The sequence below is a fragment of the Dermacentor andersoni genome, chromosome 11 (genome assembly GCF_023375885.2).
Source record: "Dermacentor andersoni chromosome 11, qqDerAnde1_hic_scaffold, whole genome shotgun sequence".
Lineage (NCBI taxonomy): Eukaryota > Metazoa > Arthropoda > Arachnida > Ixodida > Ixodidae > Dermacentor > Dermacentor andersoni.
In genome coordinates, this window is record NC_092824.1 from 98808962 (window position 1) to 98831970 (window position 23009).

General features: G+C 47.5%; 1 protein-coding gene across 1 annotated transcript in view; it reads right to left on the reverse strand.

Annotated features, from left to right (window-relative positions):
* Nucleotides 1-2116: 2116 nt before the first annotated feature.
* Nucleotides 2117-23009, reverse strand: part of LOC126539139 (uncharacterized) — a 73930-nt gene continuing 53037 nt past the window's right edge. Inside the window, exons 10-12 of the mRNA XM_072285230.1 lie at nt 17820-17970; nt 16395-16641; nt 2117-9950 (exon numbers count right to left, since the gene is read on the reverse strand). Coding sequence (XP_072141331.1) covers nt 9721-9950; nt 16395-16641; nt 17820-17970 — 628 coding nt within the window. The 3' untranslated portion in view covers nt 2117-9720. The remainder of the gene's footprint in view (nt 9951-16394; nt 16642-17819; nt 17971-23009) is intronic.

Consider the following 23009-nt stretch of genomic DNA (forward strand, 5'->3'; position numbering starts at 1 on the left):
TTGTTTCATGTTCATTTGTTTATTGGTCTGTCTGTCTGTCTGTCTGTCTGTCTGTCTGTCTGTCTGTCTGTCTGTCTGTCTGTCTGTCTGTCTGTCTGTCTGTCTGTCTGTCTGTCTGTCTGTCTGTCTGTCTGTCTGTCTGTCTGTCTGTCTGTCTGTCTGTCTGTCTGTCTGTCTGGTCAGTTTGGGTGCTTTATCAACATGCTCAGTTTCCATAGTCAGGAAAATATAGAGCCAGGAACGAGAGGTTCTAGAGCTCGCTACGAATCCACACATTCTAGAAATGAAAGGAAAGGCAGCGAACAGCATGTACTAAGCAATTAAGCGTTATGCATTATGTATAAAAGCTAACATTTCCTCTTCTAGTACCAACTAAAATTAAGGGAACAAATTCACCAAACATAGATCTCTTGTTCATTTGGAAGCGAAATTTGTTTACCGATGAACGTTATAACTGCCTAGCAATCGTGATTTCAGGCGGAGGGTCCTATATGTTTGCAGTTTATTGGAACTGCTATTCTCTTCGTTATTCGCTAAATTAAGCGAGATGTTCACAGTGGGGAAAATGGAAGTTTTTAGGAACATGTATGTATGTGTGTGTGTGTGGGGGGGGGGGGGGGGAGGGGCAAACATTGTTTTCCTTTTTCATTTTTTTTTTTCAAACTCGGACATTTGCCTTTGCGGCATAAAACGTGGGAAGCATGCATCTTTATGTACCTGAACAATTTGTTGTGTTCGTTAAGTCCGTATTGCGGTCCATAAATCCAAATATGGCTGTCAGGTGGGCGGCCTTAACTAAGCTCCACTTTTGGGCAGCTTTAGTGAAGCCCCACTTTTCCCAGGCAGTGGTACCTTGATGAGCGCAGTCTGGTGGAACCCCACAGGAAGTGCGGTAGATTTGCGTGCTACGTTGTGACGTGGTTACCACGGCCTTTCGCTGCGTGCTACAGATCTACGCCCTAACGCTACGGAATCACCTTTGCCCATCGTAACGTCCCCAACCCTGGTCGTCTGGTACCTTTTGAGGCGGGGAAGAATCGGGGAAAAGGAGCTGTTTTTGTTTGTCATGACCGCATGGAGCCAAGATACCAGGCTTTATTTGACGTCTCATCTACCGTGGTGGTTCACTGGCTTTGGCGTTCTGCTGCAGAGCGCGAGGTCGCGGTTTCGTAGCCCGGCCCCATCGATCTCAGTCTGATCGGGGCGGAATGTAAGGACTGTTGTTTGTTATGATGCAGTTCTGCTTGCTGCGCTATATTGTTTACGCGAAGGACAAAAAAAGAGACAGACACACATGTGCGTCTGTCTCTTTTGTGTGCTTCGCATAAACAGTATAGCGCAGCAAGCAGAACGATGCCATACCAACTAGCCCCACTCGAAGCTTTATTGTATGGTGCAGGTACAAGTTAAAGAATTCCAGATGGTCGAGCTACCCCCTGCCGCGTCTCTGCCCACTGCCCACAGAGCTGCCCACAGCGGCCCGGGGTCGTTGTATTGCGAAGTTAAGCCCCATAATTTCATTTGATATCGATCTGATTTTATTGCCATTCCACATCATCATCCTTGTGACCACTGTAGGACGAAGGCTACTCCCACATCCGTCGCTGGCGCGAAAAGTTCATTCGTGAACCAGTGCATTTATTGAAGTGCACCGGCCCGAGCGAGGGTTCGTAGTCCTCCTGTGCATCCTCCCTCGTGCACACAGCGTTCAGTCTCTCCCTCTATTTCTTGTTCCCTTTCCCCTTACTCCACATGTAGGGTAGCAAACCGGACACTTGTCTGGCAGACCTACCTGGCCTTCTCCTTGCTTTCTCTCGCTCTCTCTCTATTCACACCCCAGCGTTAACCGGTTTTCTGGCATCGCAGGTATCTTTGTTGTCGCAACCATTGTTCGTTTTATTCCTACTGGAACAGCTGCGCCCCACCATCGAAGACCATCAGAGCTCCCCACATTCAGGATGGCGTCATATCTTACATTTGACGAGAGGCACCAGGCGAGACTCAATGTAGTTTTGCCAGCTCTCTCTCCTCAGTTGAATGATTGTCTGATCGCGTACTTTTATCAAGTACTAGCTTCCACGGGACATCCGTGAAAAGAAAGACAAGTCCATTCAAAGACGGTATGGGTCGTTTTATTGCACTCTTTTTTTTATTTTCGCTTACAAAAGAGCACGCAAAGAACAACTAAAAAAATAATAGAATAAAACACACCAGCGGCACCAGCAGCGCAAAAAAATATGGCTTCCGCGATAACACATAGGGCACACGAATCCCCTCATTCTCTTAACAGCTAGAGTTGAGTACGAAATCATCGGAAAAGTGTTGCTGTCCTCTATATACTCGTGCTCAGAGGAAAAGCTTGCCCATGAGAACGGGCGCATACCGAACAGTTCTACGCAACGCTACGACAAAAAAATGCAACGTCATAAAGGACAAGGACAAAATACACAAGCAAACTTAAACAAAAAGAAGGTAGAAAACAAATATTAATGTCAATAGCTAGCTGCCTGTTGCGGTAATTTGCGTTCGAGAGCAGTTCTCAAAAACCGCAAATCCCTATTAGGGAGTAAAGAGAAAAAAGTTTTTTTTTTTTTTCTTTAACAGCAGTACTTGGCTATGCTGACAGTTGAGGCATCAGAACAAGGCTATAGAGCCAGTCTTCAGAAATATAAGTTGCCGTGGAAAGTGGCACGATGTAATGGTAACCCTTCCACTCTCTAGAGACTCACACAAGGACAGAACACCTTTAAGGCTCTGTGAGCATCGAGTCCCACTCGGGTTAGAAGCAAGCAACCCTTAAATACACGCACTTTAATTGCTCTCACTCCTGAAGCAATGATTGGTATCTTGCTTCGAAACGCAATGAACTTTCATGTGGACAGCCAGTTCAAAGAAATTATTAAAACACGGAACCAGCTTCCATATACCTCAGTCTGCGAGGAGTGCATCCATACCACTGTACGCGTCTCTTCTAGGACAGTGGACGCATTTCTTTGCTCTGTACGCAGCAGAGACTCCATTACGCTGTGCGCTCACCTTGCGAGGGGGTCAATGAACCTTCTTCCACGAATAAAGGTCTGGCAAGAAGGAAGCAAGCGAAACGAGCACCAATAAAGAAACCGCACCTCACGGACGCAACACCGGTTAAAGAAATCCGCGCCGCAACCCAGTGGGGACGATGGGTCCGGCGATTTGTCAAACCAATGCTGTGTCCGCGCACCAGGAAGTATGACGCAGGAAAGACAGCGACGCCTGCGCAATACCGCCGTCTCGGTGTTGTAGGAAGCTAATGGAGAATCTCGAGTAGAACGTGTGGCAAAAATGTTACAGTCTGCGTTACACAGCGATGATAAACAAGTCCCCGAAACCACGTGATACGGACAGCGTAACGGGAAACGATCTAGTGCGCAATGGAAGAGGAGGCCTGCCGGTTGAACGCCGCTTCGCCGGCGAGGCAGAAACTGAGAAGCTTGTTTGGCACGAAGACCGCATCAAAAGAAAAACTCCGCACGCATTCTCCTTTGCTCCCACATATTCTCGTACTACGTATACGTAACGATCGGTACCGACATGATTACATGATGTAGATAGTTGTTCTGGTCTCGTTTCCGTATCGCCTATGATTCACAAGGTTAGCACTTATCGGGTTTAATTCAAACGGCATGCTCTTGTCTCGTCAAACGTCGCGCCACGTTCGCTCAACTACAGGTGGCTTTACGTAATCCTGCGATGACGACACAAAGCCAGTTGGTTCTCATAAACTGGCTAAGCATGACAAAAAAGTGCACCGGCTTTGTCTGTTACCTATGCACAAACTGTTCTGAGGTGTTACTCGAAACATTGTCATGCTTTACCCGGTTCGCGTTCCCGATCTGTGATCGGCTGGCTCAGCGCGTAACTTCCAAAGCAGTTCGTAGAATTAATCATATAGCAGTGTCGATAGTTATCGTGAATCTGCGAAACTTACGTTGTCACACTAAAGCTCTTTCCGACCTGCTATTATAGTCCGCTCTCCTGTTCTTGCTTCCTTTTCAAGTTCGTCCAGTTAAAAGTGAAGAAACGGCAAACACGGTGACGTGGATAAGAGCCCTTCGTCCTATGGTAAGATGCAAACACACGCACGCACTCTCAAACCTTTCACTCCAAAATAAACGCGGCCTCCTCGCAGTGGAGAAAGGCAAGGTAGAGGCTTTCCCGCGTTCGGCTCGGAACTCGACGAACGCTTGCAGGAAACCGTTCTACCCCGCTGTGAGCCTTTGTTCAAGTTGTGTGTTCGGCGCCTTTTAGCCGCACCCTCAGACATCTACGGAGTCCTAGCTTAGGAACTATTTTCCAGCCGGAAGAAGTCCATCACTGGAGGAGATATAACTACAGTTAGGCGAGTCAGTCCCCTGAACGCGTTTCGGCTATACAGTAGGACCCAGAAACAAAACCTGCTGCGCGGTTTTATTCAGAGTATCAACAACCAGAGCCCTTGTATAACAAACACGGGAGATCCAGCGAATATTCTTCAGTTGCATGCAATGGTACGAATCACCCGCGAAGAGGCACACATGAACACGAAGGCGCCAGTAATCGGAATGATTAGGGTTGAAGAAGACATAAGTGCAAGCTTTCCTAACTCCGTCGTTCAGTCAACTGTGCGCAGTTTCTTGCGTAATGTCTCTGTTATAAAGCTCTTTGTTTTGTGATCAACGCTTTTGAATTAGTATTCAAAGAGCAGCGGCTTTACGCACACTATACCACATGTCCGCAAAGTCACAGACGTGTTCGCATGCGGCGATGGTGTAACGCTATAACTCGATGCTCGGAAATTTTCTGATTTTTCATCGCTGAGCTTTCTCCATGCGTTGTTACGAAGGCCCGCCTTTTTTTGCGTTTGTGTTCTATTTTTACCAATGTCAGACGTCGCACCACTCTTAACTAAGGTTATCATGCATCCTCAATAAAATTAGGAAAGCTTTCAAAAGAAAAAGGGAAGAAGAGCACCATATGATGGACTACCTGCTCGCGTTTCATTTGCGACATGTTCATGCCAGAAATACGCTATATTAACGCAACTTTACTAAATGTTATTACACCACAGCGATTATATACAGCGAACAAGGGGCAACGAAAGCGCTAAGTTGTGTGGCGCTGAAAGTAAGTAGAACAAAGGACATAAGGACAAAATGATCGACACCTCTTGAGAGCTATCCAGGCCAGCATAGTAAGAGTGCTTTGCTGGGCAACAAAAAACGCTTGTCGGCTTACACTTACACGATAGCGCCAAAGGAAACACATTAAATACTGTTCATACAAATGAAACACACAGAAAACAATCGTACAAAGCTATGGCAATAATAATGCGTTCACGTCAAAATCAATGTAATGTGTGATTCCACGTGCTTTTCTGAAAATTGCTTCCGTTCGACAAATACCAAGCATCCTTTCTAAAACGTTACATTATGCCACGCAATAGTTTCTTCTTATCAGTAGGTTCAACTGCAAATTCTACGGAGTAGATATCGATGCCATAAAGAAAAATTCCATGTCTTCATATGAGAATACAGAGAACATTTGACACAGTGAGATTACATCTGGAATGCTTCGGTACGGGCGGAATGATAGAAATTTATCACTTCGTCTAGTTCCTGACCAATGTTCAAGAACACGGCTTCTTTGCTTAAACAATACTCTCTGTAGACAATACTCATGCGCGCGACGCGTTAAAAGAGCTCACGGCCTCGCACTGTACCATCGCTGGAATGGTCACACAACGAAGTTAGCACGGCCTCACGTCACGCAGAGGAATGTTAACTTCACAATGATGTTTTTAGAAAGTCGATCCAGTGCGTCTTCGTTGCCTCGAGAACATGTCACGAAATACTGAATGTTGCGTTCATAATGTACGGCGGTATAAATGGTCCTTCCGGCTGAACCGCTGATTCTTCGTTTCCGTTCGTATTTCGCTCAGAGGTAGCATTTTGCGGTACATTTTTTTTTTTATTAGCGGTACGATTTTGCACTGAAGCCAGCCTCCATCCCTACCCACGCATGTCCACTTTCTAGAAGGCACACTCTACTGTGTAGTACAGTGCAGTACACTGCAGTACAGTGTGCGGAGACAATCGCTTTCCGTCGTGCTGAACCAGTTGGACTACTAGCCTCTGTCGGAAGAAAGAATTTTGAAACATCGACGCGACTTAACATCGTATCTTAATGCCGTGCAAGCGCTACGCGCTTCTTGAGATCGACCGGCCTGTGTGAACACCTGTGGTTGGAACGACTTTTCTCTTACCAGTTTTCTTTCTTTCTTTCTTTCTTTCTTTCTTTCTTTCTTTCTTTCTTGTTCCCTTTTTATTATCCCCTCGCTTACTGTCGTCTTTACACCACCTATGTCTCCCACCCCAGTGCAGGGTAGCAAAACGGAAAGTCGCCTCTGGTTAACCTCGCTGCTTTTCCTCTCTCTCTCTCTCTCTCTCTCTCTCTCTCTCTCTCTCTCAGGAAGCAAAGCTAGTGCCACATGACGTCAAGGAGGCGACGCCGCTTTGCATTACCGAGATTTCTGTGCGACGGGCTTCTCGTCAGCCTAGGAAACAGGGTCGCCAACGTTCACATTTCCGACCGAGAAAATTACTTTCAATACCCGGAATCCTCGCAGACGAAGTGTGGTTCTAATTTATTGTGGACGAAACAGGTTAATAGGTCGACCTAGGATGAGCTGAAGGCACCACAAAGTACAGTCGAAACTCCGTGTACTAACATGGTTATAACGAAATATTGGATACAGCGAAGTAATGCTAAAGGTGTTTCTAACCGATATCAGCGCGTAGCGAATGTATGCTTGTAACGAACATCGCAAATGAGAAATGTATTTTCGTGGCGCTGAGAGTTCGTTATAAGGAGGATCGATCGTACTACCTCATTGCGATTCTAAGTGGGAACGAGCGGGCGAATCAGCTGCAAGGGGTCTTTACACTGGGGACCTTTAATAACGTTACTTGCAGTAAACAACGCTTCGCGCAAACGCTGATTACGCTGCCATTTGACTTTCCGAGTTTGATGATGACAGAATAAAAAGCAAAAAGCAGACAATCCCCAGCCTTTCAGACCAATTGAGCTCCAGACAGGAATGTAGGCGAGCTAAGTATGCGACTGTACGCTGTGCGAGAAAAGACGGCTCCAGCCTGTCAGAATTTGCGGCACCAAAATGCACAAACTCGCATTCTCGCGCACAGACAAGCAGGGCAGGCGGAAACAGACACCACACATCACCTTATTAAGCGTTGATTAAAATGCGGCCCGTAGACGCTACGCGTAAAGACTGCTGAGAGTACATAGCTGTTTTATCCCGTCCGTGTCTGTACAAACTGAAGGCCCCGAGGACCGTACTAACGGTGGCACGATCAGCAAAGGTCCATCGGCGAAATTGGCTTCGCGTCCTGGGATACACAGCGCCACGAAAACCATATCCGCGGTTGAACCGCAGAGATCATTACTCTGATGTCTTCAGGAAATTTGCCGGTAGCTTCAGGCCAGATGCGTTTCATTACCGAGCTATTTTCAGGGCAGAGGCAATACGCGTTTCGGAGGAGAGAAAAAAAAAAAAGCACCTCTTTGTTTTTGGGAACATACTTGTTCTTCACCCTAGTAAGAAGCTGAAAGCGAAATTCCCTGATATTGAAAGATCTCGGTCATGACACACAATTGATCCACTTACGGCCAATACAAGCTACGCCGCAACCAGGCCTACAATTTACGCGACTCGACGTCATCGCGGACGAGTTACGCTGGCACTTCAAGTAATTTTACTAACACCTGACCATAGGCAGCCACATAATACAGTACAACATTGTGACATCGTAGCTGATTGTTTAACCTGTCTGCCCATCGGCATGCGCAGATGACGTCACGTCACGCGACTGGCACATACGGGGGCTGTCTCAGAGTTGACTTTGCGGCGCCTAGAAAGGGTTGGGAATCGCTGAGGGTACTTTATACCGTGCCCGCGAGATTAGCAGTGGCGTATTTGCTGCGACCGTTTTTGTTCTTTTAGTGCATATATGTTATCAAAACAAATAATAATAATCACTGAGATAATTACTTTTGTAAACCCTTTTCGATCTCGCAGGATTATGCGCACTCACTGACTGGACGGCCGAGCAACGGTACCGCCTGCGTGAGCCTGTTTTACCTGGTTGCACACGGTTGCGTGGCTGCTGACGTGAGTACTGCATATATGTGTAACTATTTCGTATACTGCCGTGCTCTCGTCCGGAGACCGAGGCGACGGCCAGAAATGAGACATTCGGAGACGCGTAGCGACGCATGAGGCTCTTGGTGCTAGAGCTTAACTTCGCGGTAAAGTTTCTATCGGGAAATGTATAAGTGCTTCAATTAGAAGGACAGGCTATTGAGAAACCTTGATAGACGAAGTTTGTTGGCATCCGAGATAAAGAAGCCACGTCGCTTATGAACAAAACAAACTTATTACGCAGCTCATTTGGCAGGCTAAGAGGTACGAGCCCGTGATTCCGACGTTGAAACAGCAATCGCTAACACTATGAAGCGATTATTGCGCCCTAATAGTATGACCAAAAGATGGATATGGGAACCTCTTGAACTAGCTGCCTACATAACGTCTGAAGAGACGAGTATTTGCTGCTATAGCGGCCATTTATTAAAGCTTCCGAAAGAACAATCTCACTGTGTTAGTCAGCTTCATCTTGCATGATCTACGCGCTGTCAGCTCTCCTTTTGAATCTCGCTAAACGTTCTTTCCGCGCAAGATGACGGAAGCAGTGGCAACATAATATTTAGGTGAACACACCACAATACGGACAGAATTACGAAGTGAAGACACCATCTTGCGATTTCCAGAAGTTAACCGCGCTCAATGTGTTCCCACCGGCGCAAGGTCCATAGGACGCAGATACGTTGCATCCACAAAAAACAGCACGGCTGCGGCCAAAACAAAACATTTTACTACGAAAGTCGGCCAGCTTCTGGGCATCGAAGCGCAACCTGGGGTCGTACCGAGGAGGACCAATAAAATTGACGCAGTTGTGTGTGGGACATTTGCCTCTCGCCGAGTTTCACCCAATCGCCTAGCGGTGGCACTACAGTCAAGATTGCGGTGCCCACGCTCGTGAAAGAAAGATATTGGCAAGACATTGCTGCGTTGCAGAAAAGTCCAACAGTCAAATAAGCCATGTTCTCGACATCATGGAACACTTAGTGTGCGTACCAGAACGGGCCTTGAGAGTTGACGCAGTTTTGTGCCTGAAATCTGGCTCTCGTTGCGTTTCTCTCCATCGCCTGATAGCGGCGCCACTGTCGCGTTTCAGAGGCGTGCGCCCGTGAGGAGTTCCGCTATAACAAAAAAGTTCATGAGGAAACTGCACCTCGTTATCGGCATAGAACGCATCGTGGATGTGCCGAAACGGGCCAAATGGAAGTAACCCTCTTTTGTGCGTCATATGCCTCTCGTAGAGCTCCTCTCGAACGCCGACAGGTGGCGCCACCGTCTCTTTCCCAGGACACACGCACACACATGTACAACTGACACAAAGGCCGGCTGCGTCCCTTTCTTCCCCCTCCCTTCCCCGAAATGGCAGGATTTCCCCTCCTCCCCTCCGGGCGATCGTACACGCTTTTTTTTTTTCTGACAGTAAAAGCCCGTAGTAGGGGTAGGGACGGGGGGAACCGTATGAAATGTGGTGACGAGCCGCCGCGCTACTACGTCCTGAGGAAGAGTTCCGACTTGCTGGAGACGGAAGCCCGGCTGCTGGACGCGTGCATGGCGGCCAGGCGCTTCCGCGTAAGTCGCCACTTCCGGTTGACGAACAGCAGCATGCAGCAGGAGCCGAGGATGAGCGCTTGCACGATGCCGATCAGGCTCGCCAACGTGTACACGACGGGTCGAGTCAGGCACACGGCGTCGCGGGGCATTCTGTTCTGGGAGACTCCTGCCGAAAAAAAAAACAGAAAAGAAAAGGAAGAGGGACACTGAGTGCGGTAGGAAAATGGTAAACAATGGTTTATATTGCCGAACTTACATGGCACATAACGACTTTCAGCACGGAGACTTTCTGCGTCTGCTACGGCTGTTTTCAGTAAACTAGGCTGGTTACTTTCAAATTATCTTGCTGCGTCCTTCGTTTGCTCACACGTATTTCTTCGCCCAATCAAAACGAGACTAACTCGCCAAAGTTTAACAGCACTTTGGGGCGACGAGAACTTCGGGCAGACAAACCTGTTGTTTCCTCTCCAGGGCTTGGAAGTGAGGCGTTCCTCGCTATAACGTAGCCACAACTTGCATGAAATCACCTTCGTAATATCCGATATTTCTTATAAGCATACCCCTTGATATAGATGAAAACAATTTCAGAACACTTCGTGGCGACGATTTTTCGGGGAAGCAACCCTTTAGTTTCTTCCGCGGGGCTTTTGGTCACGTGTTCCTCGTTATAACGAAGCCGCAACCTGCATGAAATTGCGTTCGTTACGTCCGATATTCGTTGTAAGCATACGTGCTGAAAGCGTCGAAAAATGCGCGGGAATTTTGCATTTATTTCGTTAAATCCGGTATCTCATTATATCCGTGTTTGTTATAGCGGGCTTCGACTGCATTTCTACTTGTCCCTGGGCTAGTTGCCTCGCATTTCCTTGCTGATTAAAAGACGCGAGGCTGTATACGAAGTACGCACAAGAAAAGGAACAACACCACACACAACTTTGTTCCAAATGAACGGCTCACTTTTAATATAGTTACGTATTCCTTCATCCCATTGTGTGTACCTTAAAGCTACAATAAAGTTTAGTCTTTGTAACTGGAACAAACATTTTCAAGCGTTCTTCATATCCAGCTTTTGAACTTTTGTAAACGGCATGCGTTCTCTACTCCGCCATCAGTGTAAACTGCGGCAGTGCAGTAGTGCCAGACGGCTGTCTCTTACAGACGACACGTGGCTACGCCTCAGCAGCGGTGAAGCAAACCAGTCACTGACTTCACGCAGGGCACTTACTCTCAGAAGGGAGTAAACTTACGAAATTTTCTTCAGTTATTTTTTTTCTGCGCACATTTCTCAATGACGTGCTATACGTGCTGTCGGTCACTGCTATCGTCGCTAGTGAACCCTATAAATTGCGTTTGAAGTGCACCCACTAAAGTCATTATTGCGGAAAAAGAAAGACGACAAAAAATTACGTAAGGAGGCCGCGCAGAAAACTGTAGAACACCTCAGTGGTGAAACGACAATACACGTACTGAACTCCATCTTCTGCTTTGTTTTGTTTTCATTTGATGTTCCCTTCGTTTGTTTGTTTGTTTTCCCTCCTCCGAAGACTCTACGCCGGAGGACTGGAAGACGGTACCGCTGTTGGTGGTGCTGCAGATGGATGGCGGAGTCCGCTTTGGTTACGCGGAGCATGGCCATGCTTTCTCTGCCCGCAGTGCATCTAAATCTTCGGGGCTCGCCTTTCTCGCCCATTTTCTTCCTTCGGCCAGCGCGCTTTCTTTTTCTTTTTGTTTTCCCTCTCGACGGGCGAAACCGATATAAATGAGACGACCGTTCGCGCGGCTTCGCCTGTAGGCGTTCGTTCGTGCTTGTGTGTTTGCGCGTCGGGAACGGACGAAGGTGGCGAGGGTGAGGAGGGTGAGAAAGAGCGCGCGTCTTGGTGGTTCCCGGTCGAAGCCTATATAGCGCACTGCGCTGGTTGAACTGAATAATGCATGACCCTTCCCGCGACAGAGTGAGACTCGCTCTTACCCATTCCTTTTCCTAGCTCGGCGGCTCTGCCTTTTGCCGGCGCTTTCTTGCGTGTTTCGTCTTGTCACTAACCGCCCGGGCTACCTCTATCTCTCTCTCGTCAGTGGTTTCCAGAATTTTCAGTTAAGCGTGCGGGGACATTCGAAAGTTCGAATTCGAAACGAGCGGCTTTTTAAAGCGAAGCCACTATATACGATCTCTTATGTGCGCATTATTAGCCAATCCTCTTGAACGGCTATGTGCCACTGTGAGGCCAGAAGTACAGAATACTAAAATGCGGCTAGATATGAGTCGGTACTTCTCTGTGGGCCTGCTTTCGCCGTTCTTTCGTCAGGAAGCATCCTATGCGTTGCCTTCGTCCTCGTAACATGGCTGCGTAGGCGTCGCAGCTGGCTGATTTGGCGTTTGTGTTTCTGAATAGCTTACGAGCGCTGTATTGCGTAAACGCAAAAATTGCGCGTGATTAAAGTTGTGACCTTCTCGGTGATAAACATAGACAAGACATTAGATTACACGCGGCCCATACACGCTGCGTAGGATGAAAATAGACATAACCGTATTCGTCGCCGTTTGTTGCAGAGCATTTAATCAACCGTGCTTCACATGGATTCAAGCATATGCGTTGGATCTCGATAATTTCTTTATTATGTCTTCTAGTGATTTTACAGCTAGTTAACTGATCAAAGACTTTTTACCCTTAGGTTGCCTGCAGATTTGTTACATCAATTCAGGCGAAACATTTAGTGCACTGAACTATGTGCGCACTGAAGCGGTGTGTTCTTGATTTCTTTATTCGTTTGAAGGAAATATTCGGTATTTAATTTGATATTGGAAGCCACAGTTTTCTGAACAGTCGTATTTCATTCGAAAATTTCGCTAATCGATCATCCATTTCGATTCGTCTCCCCGGGTGAACTTTCGTAGACACGCCCCAACCGGCCATTAAATTAAGATTAAATTTGAAGAGTGCGAAAACTACGCAGATTACCTATAATCTAAATGTATACTCATGTTCGTCTAATGCGATCGGCGTATAATTACGAAAGTGTTGCTTGCGTAATGTCGCCAAGATTGGGTTGACCAAATGTGTACTGCTAAAACTCCACAGGTCGCCATCTCGAGACAATTCGTCGACTTGGTAGCGAAGCCACCATTGTACATGTCTGACGTTCTGGTCTCATATCCATTTGTTACTGCACTTGAATTGTTCTATATTGTATTTTCTTTTTCACTGCAGGTCGCTAAGGGCTGGGGTGATGTAAAATAAATAAATAATTCAAGAAATGTTAGACATCATCGAATAGCTCTTGCACCCGTGCTAATTGCGAGATGGCGAGATGAGAGGGAGCAGTGATATCGCTAGGGCGCGCGAATCCATGACCACACAGTCACGTGTGTCAGCGCGGAGTGCGAATGCTGACGGAGCCGACTTTCCTGTTCAGAAAACAAGTGAGATGCCCGTTGGTGGTAATTTATGTTCCACCCGTTCGTGACAAACCGAACGTGCAACTTGTACGCGCGACGAATTATGAGACCACCGCGACGGCGCCCGCATAAAGTGCCCTGCCGATGTTTAACGCCGATAACGCCGGCAAACTGGTGTACAAGTGCATGTTGAATTCATGTCCGATTTGCGAGAAGCGACACCCCGTATCCTTGCACGATAGGGACATGTCTAGACTGGCAAATCCAGGCGACGTCTCCTCCGTCACGGACCACCAGGAAAGGTCGTTACATCATTGTCATGCGGCAAAGTCCGCCATGTGGAGGCGAATTCATGAAAAGGGGGAAAAAAAGAAACCTTGAAACTGGTAGTACCCGGGTGCAAGGGAAACCAATCCGGGTTTTCAGATAAAAAAGTTTTGCAGCTGTAGAAAAAGAAAATTTCGTTCCGTGGTCTTCGGATCGAAACCAGGACACATAGTTTTCGGCGCTCTACCGCTGTGCCATGTGTTGTTTAGATTTCTTGCTTTTCTTTAATACGCCATATCTATAATACGACAATATTTGATTACTACAACTGCTGAATTGTGGTTAGCTTAGTAGCTCTGTGCTACTGCCTGGTGGATGACAAGTTTGTCAGTGTACCAGTCAAGTGAATTTAAGTCAAGTGTACCAGTCAAGTGGTACCAGTCAACTGGTCAAGTGTACCATCGTCATGTGGATTCATTATAGTGCAAAAGAAAGCTCGGTTAGAAACCCTGTGCCAGGTTTATACTTGTTGCACATTTTTTTTTTTTCGTTATATACATGACCGTACTAAAAAAAAACTCCAGTTCCGACGCTACTACCTCTTACGGAGATTGCGGGAAATGCGTGCATTATTCCAGATCATCCGCCTCATTGACTTCCAAGTTCTGCAGGAAAAATAAAAAAGGTAATAAATTAAGCGAAGCCCCTAATGCGCTCATACAATAATTGAATAAATGTTACCATCCATTCGGTCTGAAATCGATAGTTCATAGAAAAGGGGAAGAAATCGCCTTTTGTTATCGATGTTATTTTTTATTTATTGTAATTCTGGTGATTTATTTATTATTTTTTCGATGGGACAAACACACTCGAGGCTTTGCATATACACGCCTAAATTTTCTTGACGACATTTTCGAAAGAGCTAAGCAGCGAAACCTTTTTGGAGCACTGCTGTCCGCCACGTTCTTCGTGAATGGGCCTGGCAGCTGGCCTTTGCATCAGAAGTGCGCATGGATATCGACAGTACTGGGCGATGTTAACCGATATTTTTTCTTCTTTTTTCTTTCCTGGACGTTATGTTTTATGATTGTGGGGGTTGAACTCTAACTGGCAGACAAATTATGACGGAATGCGGCTGCTAGTTAGGAACTAGTTAGAAAAGACAAGGTGCTGTTGTTCGCTATTTAATGAAGGCAACGCTTTTCGAAGTGTTTAGATAGAACAAGCTACCTCATTGCTTAATCCGGCTTGTAGAGCAGCGGCTTCCGAGCGCATCTGTCTCTTCGTTCTAACTTTTTTTGTTAGTATCAGCACTCATTTATACTCATAGGGTTGGAGAATAGAGGCACCATTGAAGGTTCGTCATGTCCACCGTTAACCTCCGACGTCTGTTGCCGGTGGTGATATCGCCACATCGAAGTTAATGAGCGCGTACTTATTTTGCATGCTCCGTAAGCACTAATACCATCCGTGCGTTTCTACCACATGTTTTCATTCTCTGTAGGTTTCGTCTCTTCGTCGCGAGTGCCCGAAGGCTTAGTAAAGTGTCGTTCGTACTTAATTACTAAGCGTGTAAACTTGAAAAATGTAATCCGCAATCTCACGCCGGTCCGGTGAGCACGGAGCAACGCCTGACGTGGTCGCTAAGGTTACCGGGAAAAAAGAAAATGCGAAAATTGCGGATGAGCGCACAACAAACAGCTAATGAGCGACGATTGCGAGCGAATGAACTTCTGCAGGTCCTCATTATTGATACTGCGCTAACCTGCAGCACCTGCGCAAAGGATACACAGTACTACTACACGAGAGAACTGTTGCCGCTGTACTGCACAATCGTGGCGCGGTAAAAAAGAAAAGTAGTTGCGCTGTTTTCTGTTTACGCTCAGCTATGCGCACTTAAGCGATGACCTGCTTACGCTAATCCGCTATGCAAACGGCACGAAACTACGACGCGCAAACTGCCTTTCATGCTTGCGGCGATTAAAAAAGCAAATCTCTTACTCTCAACGGCTGCAGTGACGAGAATAATGAATCGCCTGAGCAAGATTTACTATGAATTGTAATTTTTCTTGAGGCCTTCTACTGTTCCTGTGACATTTAATGACTTTTCTTTATTTACTTACGAATATCTTTCATGCATTAAATCAGCAAGAAAGAAAAGAGCGCCTTCTCCCGCTCCTGTCTTGAACCAGTTCACGTAGCAAGTACACGAATATGTGGTCATCCTTTCGCAGTGGCTTGAACGGAATTTCAAGCACTTGCAGTCTTGGGGCAGCATTTCTGCACATGAAGCGGTTTTATGTTCAAGGACAGGCCAAGTGATTTGGTTATAGTTTATACCGATACTACAGGCGATTCTAGGCCCGTGCAAGCTTCCATTTTATTGAAAAGTATTGCCGCATTATACATTTAGTCTATCCATGACAGCTATCATGGGGGCAAAAGGTATGCTGTATTTTTTTTTCTTTTTACAAGAATGTATGTCTTAGACCCTTAACAAGACATGTAGAAATTCCCAAGTGAGGCATATGTATTTCCTGCAGGTAGTTTCAAGAGTTGGGTAACGTTCCACAAAGTGTTTGTAGTTTAACTAGTGGTATTGTATTTTTACTCAACGCTTCTAAATTAAATCGCATGTTACACGCAGGAAAAGTTCAGTGAAAAGAGAGGCAAGCTCGTCTGTACAGCCTCTGAATCTAAACTTGTAAGGAATATCTGCACCGAAATCAGCGGCGCCAATGAATTAGACCATTGTCTTGTGGCATCGACGTTTATTCAACAGAAACGAAAAGAGCCTGCCTTACTAACGCACGGTGGTCACAGTTAGCCTTTCAGTCACGTGACCAGCGCCGACGGTTGGGGGCGCCGCGATCGCGGCGGCGGGCTTCCGAAAAAAAGGCTCGTGATGCGGTGAAGACCCTCTTCGCCGACCCTGGACGGAAGGCTCACCTCTGGCGTCCCTCCCAGCGTGCTCGGTGTCGGAGGAGGCCTGCGGCGAGGGCGTCAGGTTGTGGACGACGAACAGCGCCGTCTCCATGGTGACGTCAGTGACCACGTCACCGGTCTGAAGGTCCAGCGCGTGCGTGTCGGCGCTGGCCGAACGACGTCTGCGGCCGGCGCGGCTTTCGGTCGACAGGTGCTGCTGGTGCTGCATCTGTTGCTGGTCCTCCGTGCCGCCGCCGCCTGGACATTTGGGCTGTGAGGGCAAACGAGGGGGAGAGAGAGAGAGAGAGGAATGTGAGGGTGATGAGGGAGAGAGAATAGCGAAATCGCGTCGTGAATAAAACGTAGAATGCTGCGCTACCCCTCCGTCGTCGTTGTTTCATTGAACGACGAGATCCTGGGAAGAGCGCCGAAATGGCTGCCGAGGGACCGGTTATTCTAAACATAAAAGAATGAATCGGCTAAGAAGGTAAAGACAGACCGAAAGAGCGTAAGCAGGGAAGCAAAAAAAATATCGGAGGAATAAGAAAGCGACATAAATCAAACGTATAGCCTACGCATAGTGAGGGTGCGATATCTCGGCAACACGCGAAGCGCACACTTCCAGAACATCTGTGCACTCGTTTATTGCTGGTGTTGTTGATTCGTGTTATCACTGCAAGGTATTCTTTGGCGACTTCGCAAGGGTTTGGCGTACCTTGGATGTGGGTTATCATTTGGCCTCTTATTGTATACTACGGAAAAAGATAGAGAGCGTCGTATAGTGAGTAGGAAAACTATGAAAATGTAGGTCTCGGCGAAAGAACCAGCGAAAATTAGTCTCAGAGTAGATAACGTTAACGGTACGAGCGTAATTAGCGCCAGTATAGTTTAAAATTAACCGAATTGTACCATAGACTGCACTATCTCCGTGATCAGACCACCTGGATTTATTGTGATAAAAAAAAATGACTTGTCAACCAATGTCGACGCGAATGAAGACAACGTCGACGTACACGCGTGCGCGCGCAAAGAAAAAAAAAGAAAGAAAAGAAAACAGGAAAAAGAACAGCGAATGAAAAAGCTCGACATTAATGAAAGATGTAGAGGGTCGGGGAATAAAATGTATCCAACGAACAAAATAAAGCAAGTAACGGAACAGTATACAGTTATGCCCCTTGCCATCATGTTAAATTACCCTTGTTTTTTCATATATGAGTACATATAATGTACGTTGACCTTGTCTTCTTTCTCGTCGACTTTGGTTGACACGCCTTCTTGCTTATACTGGGAGTATGCGCGGTCAGGACAATAAGTACTGGCTGTCTGACCGGGTGAATGATGAATGAATAAACGAATGAGTGGCTGAGACGTTTATATAGTGACCGATCAATTCATCGGCTAAACAAGACGAGTGAATGTAGTTTGCAGATAAGCAAAGAAAAGACGTACCGGTGGGCAGACGTCCAGGCAAAAGGACACGGTCATCTGGAACTTGACAGTACTGTCTGACGCAAAGCGGAACGCTTGGAACGGGGCCATGAGTGACTTTGAGCCCGGAGCTCGCTCGAAGCCTTGGAATACGGCAGGCTCCACGGGGCAGCTGCAAGGGAAAAAAATGAAAGAAAAAACGAAATGCGTCACCGTTGAATAGAAGACACCACACCAGAGACGAGCACAACAGACAAGCAGCAGATACATAGCATCCAGCCTGCACTGAAGACGTAGACACAAGCTTTAAAGACAGAAAGATGAGCAATGCGAACTAGCAGAAGTACGCATGCGCACACTGGCTATGTTCGCCTTGAATGGTAGGGTATCAGTAAAGCGCAGTGATCATTGCAATTGATAGGGCGGCGCTACTATCCACTTTGTTGAAAGGAGAAACGTTCTAGAACGTGGAGGTCAATCTCGTCGTCAAGCCTTGTCCACGAGACGTACTCTCCCGCGCTTTTCCGAGCCTTGTCGGCAAACGCGAGAAGGAAGGTCTAAGGGGACAAACCTTAGGTTACGTGAACTCCACTGACACGGGCCAACCATTGACGGGAAAAGAACTGACGCTTCGTTCGTTCTCAGACTCTGTATCGGCCGCTATAATCCCGTTTGGACAGAAGTTTGAGCGGCCGTTAAACAGAACAAAAAAGGGTCGTCCTCCATAGCGCCTAGGCAAAGGCACATTTAGGAGCCAGATTCCCCAGCAAAATTTATCCAGATCTTCCTCTGGGGAGCTTTTGAGGTCGGGCAAACTCGAGAAAGAAGTTCTCGTTCCTTGTCCTTCTGGAAGCGCGCTTTGGTTAGGCGTAGTGCCACGATGTGTCCCCACCATCGTTGCCGGTGGTGTTCGATCGAAAGACACCCGCCGCACTTCTCAGCCAAGCCCACCATTCAACAGAAGCACCACAGTCTTTGCAGAGAGAGAGAGAGAGAGAGACCAGCACGACGAGCAGCGACAAATTTTGCGTAGGTCCGCGGCGGCATTCACAACACACACCGTGCAGAAGGTTTGCCGAACAGCAAGCAGCCCAGCAGGCAAAGCAGGAACTCTAATTAGTGCTAGGTTCGCGCGGGCCCTCTACACCACACATAATCTACAACGATCACTCTTCACAGTCAAGCGCCGTTAGCAGCAAGAGGATGCTTTCTTAAAAAAAAAAAAAAAAGAAAGAAAAAAAAAACACTGGATTTCGAGCTCGCGAAGCACAGAGAATGGCAACCTTGTTTCCCATCGACAGCGCCTATAAGTGGGGAGAAGTGGTGCGTAAAACATCGCGCAGCCTCGCTCGCGTTGGCTCAAAGTTCGGCCTACGCCGTGCCGCGATGCCGCACAATGGCTGTCAACGTCACCGCCAGCGCCTAAACGTACGGAAGTTATAGAGACAAAAGAGGCCCTCTTCGTCGCCCGCGCGATGTCACCGTATATAAGTTCCGCGATTCGAGTGCGGACGCCCGAAAGAAAGACAAAACAAAGAGCGGAGCACGTTTGCACTCAACTCCGTGTTGAAGTGCGCACGTGCATGCAAGCCAGCAGCGTCCCCATGCAGCCCCGAGAGGCTCGGCGATCTCTATGGGCGCAAAACTCGCGCGAGCGTCTCTCGACACGTCGGGGCATACGCAAAGCGTGTCCTCGCGATATTAGTTCGGTGCAGCACTCGCTGCCGCTGTGTACCTGCGCTAGCCAAGGCATGCTGCGCCAGATACGAAAGAAACTGCTGCAGACGCTTCACTTACTAAAACCTCGTCGCGTGAAATTGCTCGGTAGGTGTTACACTACAAGCTTCTTTGCTCAGCAGGTTCGCGGCGGTCGTTAACGGCGTAAAATATGTAACGTCATAGCAGCTTTCGAAGCGCTCGGCAAGGCGCGAGTGGGGCCTCGACGTTATAGCGCACAGTTACCGAGTCACCGACTTTGGTGTTCTTTAAGCGATCTAAACTTAGGAAAATATTTTCCACCGATCATCCGCATATCTTATACTGCTAGCAAATCGCGGCGCACGAAACACCGTCTGCGTGTTCGGAACCAATATTACAAACAGGTTGGTGCATGTCAGTAAATTTCACTTGCCCGGCTCATACTCATTCTATGTAAAAGAAAGAAAGAAACGACTCTGCCTCGACGTCCTAATGCTAGCAGCGCTGCAGTGTCAGATTCGTGGAATGATCGCTGATGCATTTGTAGCGAGAGCGCGACCTTGACAGTGCCATGAGGATGCACGCCCGGTTACGAAAGCAGCTGCGGCCGGCGCTCTTGAACCGCCTCGCCTGTGTTGCTCAGAAGACGACAGCACGGTGATAAGAGGTGCAAGCAAATGAGAATTGTGACGCTGCCGAGGTGACGTCACCCAGCCCCTGGACCAGTGGTGCTCGCGCGCATGCCTTGATAGAGACCGAGGATAACGTAACCATTCTATACAAATTTTTTTTTTCGTTATCGTGTTTCGTGAATGGCCCGAGTAGCGCTTCCTCTGTGCTATCGCCAGGGTCAGCCGGCCGTAATTAAGGGGCTGATGAGATAAGAAAGGAACGGAATAGAGCGAAAGGAATAATTCTGGTGTGCCCCTTTTGGGTTTGACCCACTCGTTTCTATACTACAACAATAGTAGTGGTATATAAAATATTGCTGATAGATTCGTCATTCCAATACAGTCGACTCTGGGTAATTCGACTCTTGTGGGACCACAAGATTTTAGTCGAATTAACAAACGGCGGCCAAATTAATTAATTCTTTTTTATTGCTTGAAGTAGCCAGTAATGTATATTCGTTTCCTGCTCTTGAAGCGCTACTCAACCACCATGAGTCGAAGATAGCAGACATGTTTAAAAGCTCATTCAGCGTGACACAACAGGAAACAAGCGCGAAAGAATGGCTTTACGGGTGAAAGGAACATCGTCCACTAAAAGATGAAAAACAAAAAACAAAATAACTTACCTAAAACGGCTTCACGCATAAGGAAGCAGTAGCATCATCTGCTGAACTTCTTTCTTTTTTTTTTCGAGCTTTTAGTAACCGCTACGCGCGTGACGGGGCAGGGGCGAATTAACTGAAGCGGCATGCTTTCCTGCTCGAAATAAACGAGTTTTCGTTGGGTAGCAGCCCAGCGTCCAGCGAGCCGAGGAAGCCGCTTCGAGACAACGTCTCGGAACCGCGTCCGCGGCGGGTGCCCAGACCCACTAAAAAGACGCCGGACTCGAGTCTTATTGATTTGAAAATAAAGTTTACGCTCTGTCTCCTTGGGTAGCAATGTGCGTTCTTCTTTTTTTTCTTTCGGACGTTTACGTTTTGTCCAAGTTGGGCTGAAACTCGACTTAACCAAAGGTCTGGCTTACGGGAATCGACTGCATCTTGAGCTTATATTTAGATTGCTTGTGGGAAATCATTACTGTTCTGTCTGCAACAATGAGGGCAGCCGCTACGACGACGCAACATAAATGACGCGACATAAATTTATGTTATTTGGCTGAAGAGAGCAAGAAACAAGCAAAATTGATGCATTTGATAAAGAGTGGGCTAATTCCAGGGCAACTGAAGCGTAGTTGTTCAACATAGCTTTGAGCGAAACAGTCATTCTCAACTTTGCGTCGCATAAAACTTGGTGTTTGACATCAGTCAACGAAATGTCGTTACGCCGTTTTCATCGTTGCCGTACTTCTTGGTGCAGTGAATGACAAGCAGGTCGCAGCTGTCTAAGCATCTGTCTTTCTTCATTGCTAACATTTCTTTGCTATTGGCACTAACATTATGATTGGCGTAGCCTACCGTGTGTGTAAGTTGCGATCAGCGGGCGAAGTAGAGTCATTGCTCAATCTCATGATCCTGCCTGTCGCCGAAGCGAGGGTCGTTTCCTAGTTACGCGTAAGCGTGAAGAAAGAATTCGCCGAAGTGAGCTCGTCTTCTCTAGTATTTACTCTTTGGTTAAACCGTGTTGAGGCTCGGGGCAGCGTTGATGCAAGTAAACCCTACGTGCCATATGGATGAGTACGTCCGGGAGTAGGAGCGAAAGAAAAACGTGTACTTTACATTACAGACATATTGAAACAAGTCGTCATATTCTAGTCAGAGTTCACACATGTCTGTAGACATCCGGACACCTCAGCACCCCACTGCACCAAAGGTCCCATTTTTAAAACGTTCTTCTTCCCTAGGTCTTCTCCACACCGGTGACCTTATTCCGGCCAATAAGAGGCGCCGTACAGTTCACAGAACTGCGCCTCTGATGTGGAACCTTCGAAGCAAGAATGACACAATCTGGAAGCAGATTTCGTTCGCGCTTCTTCCACGAAACACGCCGACGACATTACACTCTGGGCACATGCAGCGTCTCCAGGCGACATCGAATACGCACTACAACAAGCGATCAACGTCGTACACTTTCTTCTCAAACAAATTGGTCTTTCCATCTCACCGGAAAAATCTGAATATATCGCAGTTACGAACCGCATAGGTCACTCGGCAAACCACTATCGCATCGTCATCCATCTGTGAATTGAAAATAAACCAATTCCAAGACGCAGCATAACTACAGTCACGCTCGTTGCCGCCTCCATGGAGGGCAGCGAACGCGGTCGCTTCTAAGTATGCCGCTTGTTTGGCCGTCGCACTCGGGGTCGGGCGTGCTGTCGTCGTGTGAGCGGTGCCGCTGCCTTGTGGGGAAACACCCAAAGAATGCGCATTGCTTATTGAGGCGCTGCTGTCCCGTCACAGTCGATGTCGGGCACTCCTGTCGGCGTCTGGGCGCTGGTGAATGGGACTGCTTCGGGGGAAGCACCCAAAGAATGCGCACAGGGGATTGGGGCGCAACACCCTACATACGATGAGAGAATATAGGCTTCTGCAGTGCTCGTTTACGCACGAACGCGAAATCACATTTTGTCCATAGCAGTATCACGTTTAGCTTCATTCCACAAATGCGAGGAGAACACCGCCCACCGAGACGAGGACAGCTGCTAATAGTCAACGCTTCTCCGGCGAGGAATTGCAAATTACTCGCCGAAGGAGCAACCCAGCAATGTAAGTTATTTTATATCTCCGTTTTATGCTACCTCACTTTGCTCCCCTTGGATGGGCATCGAGACACGACGTTGGGAAACCCAGAACGCGGCAGCCGTTTGCTGCTGACGCTCAACACGATGCTACCGGCTCCCCCC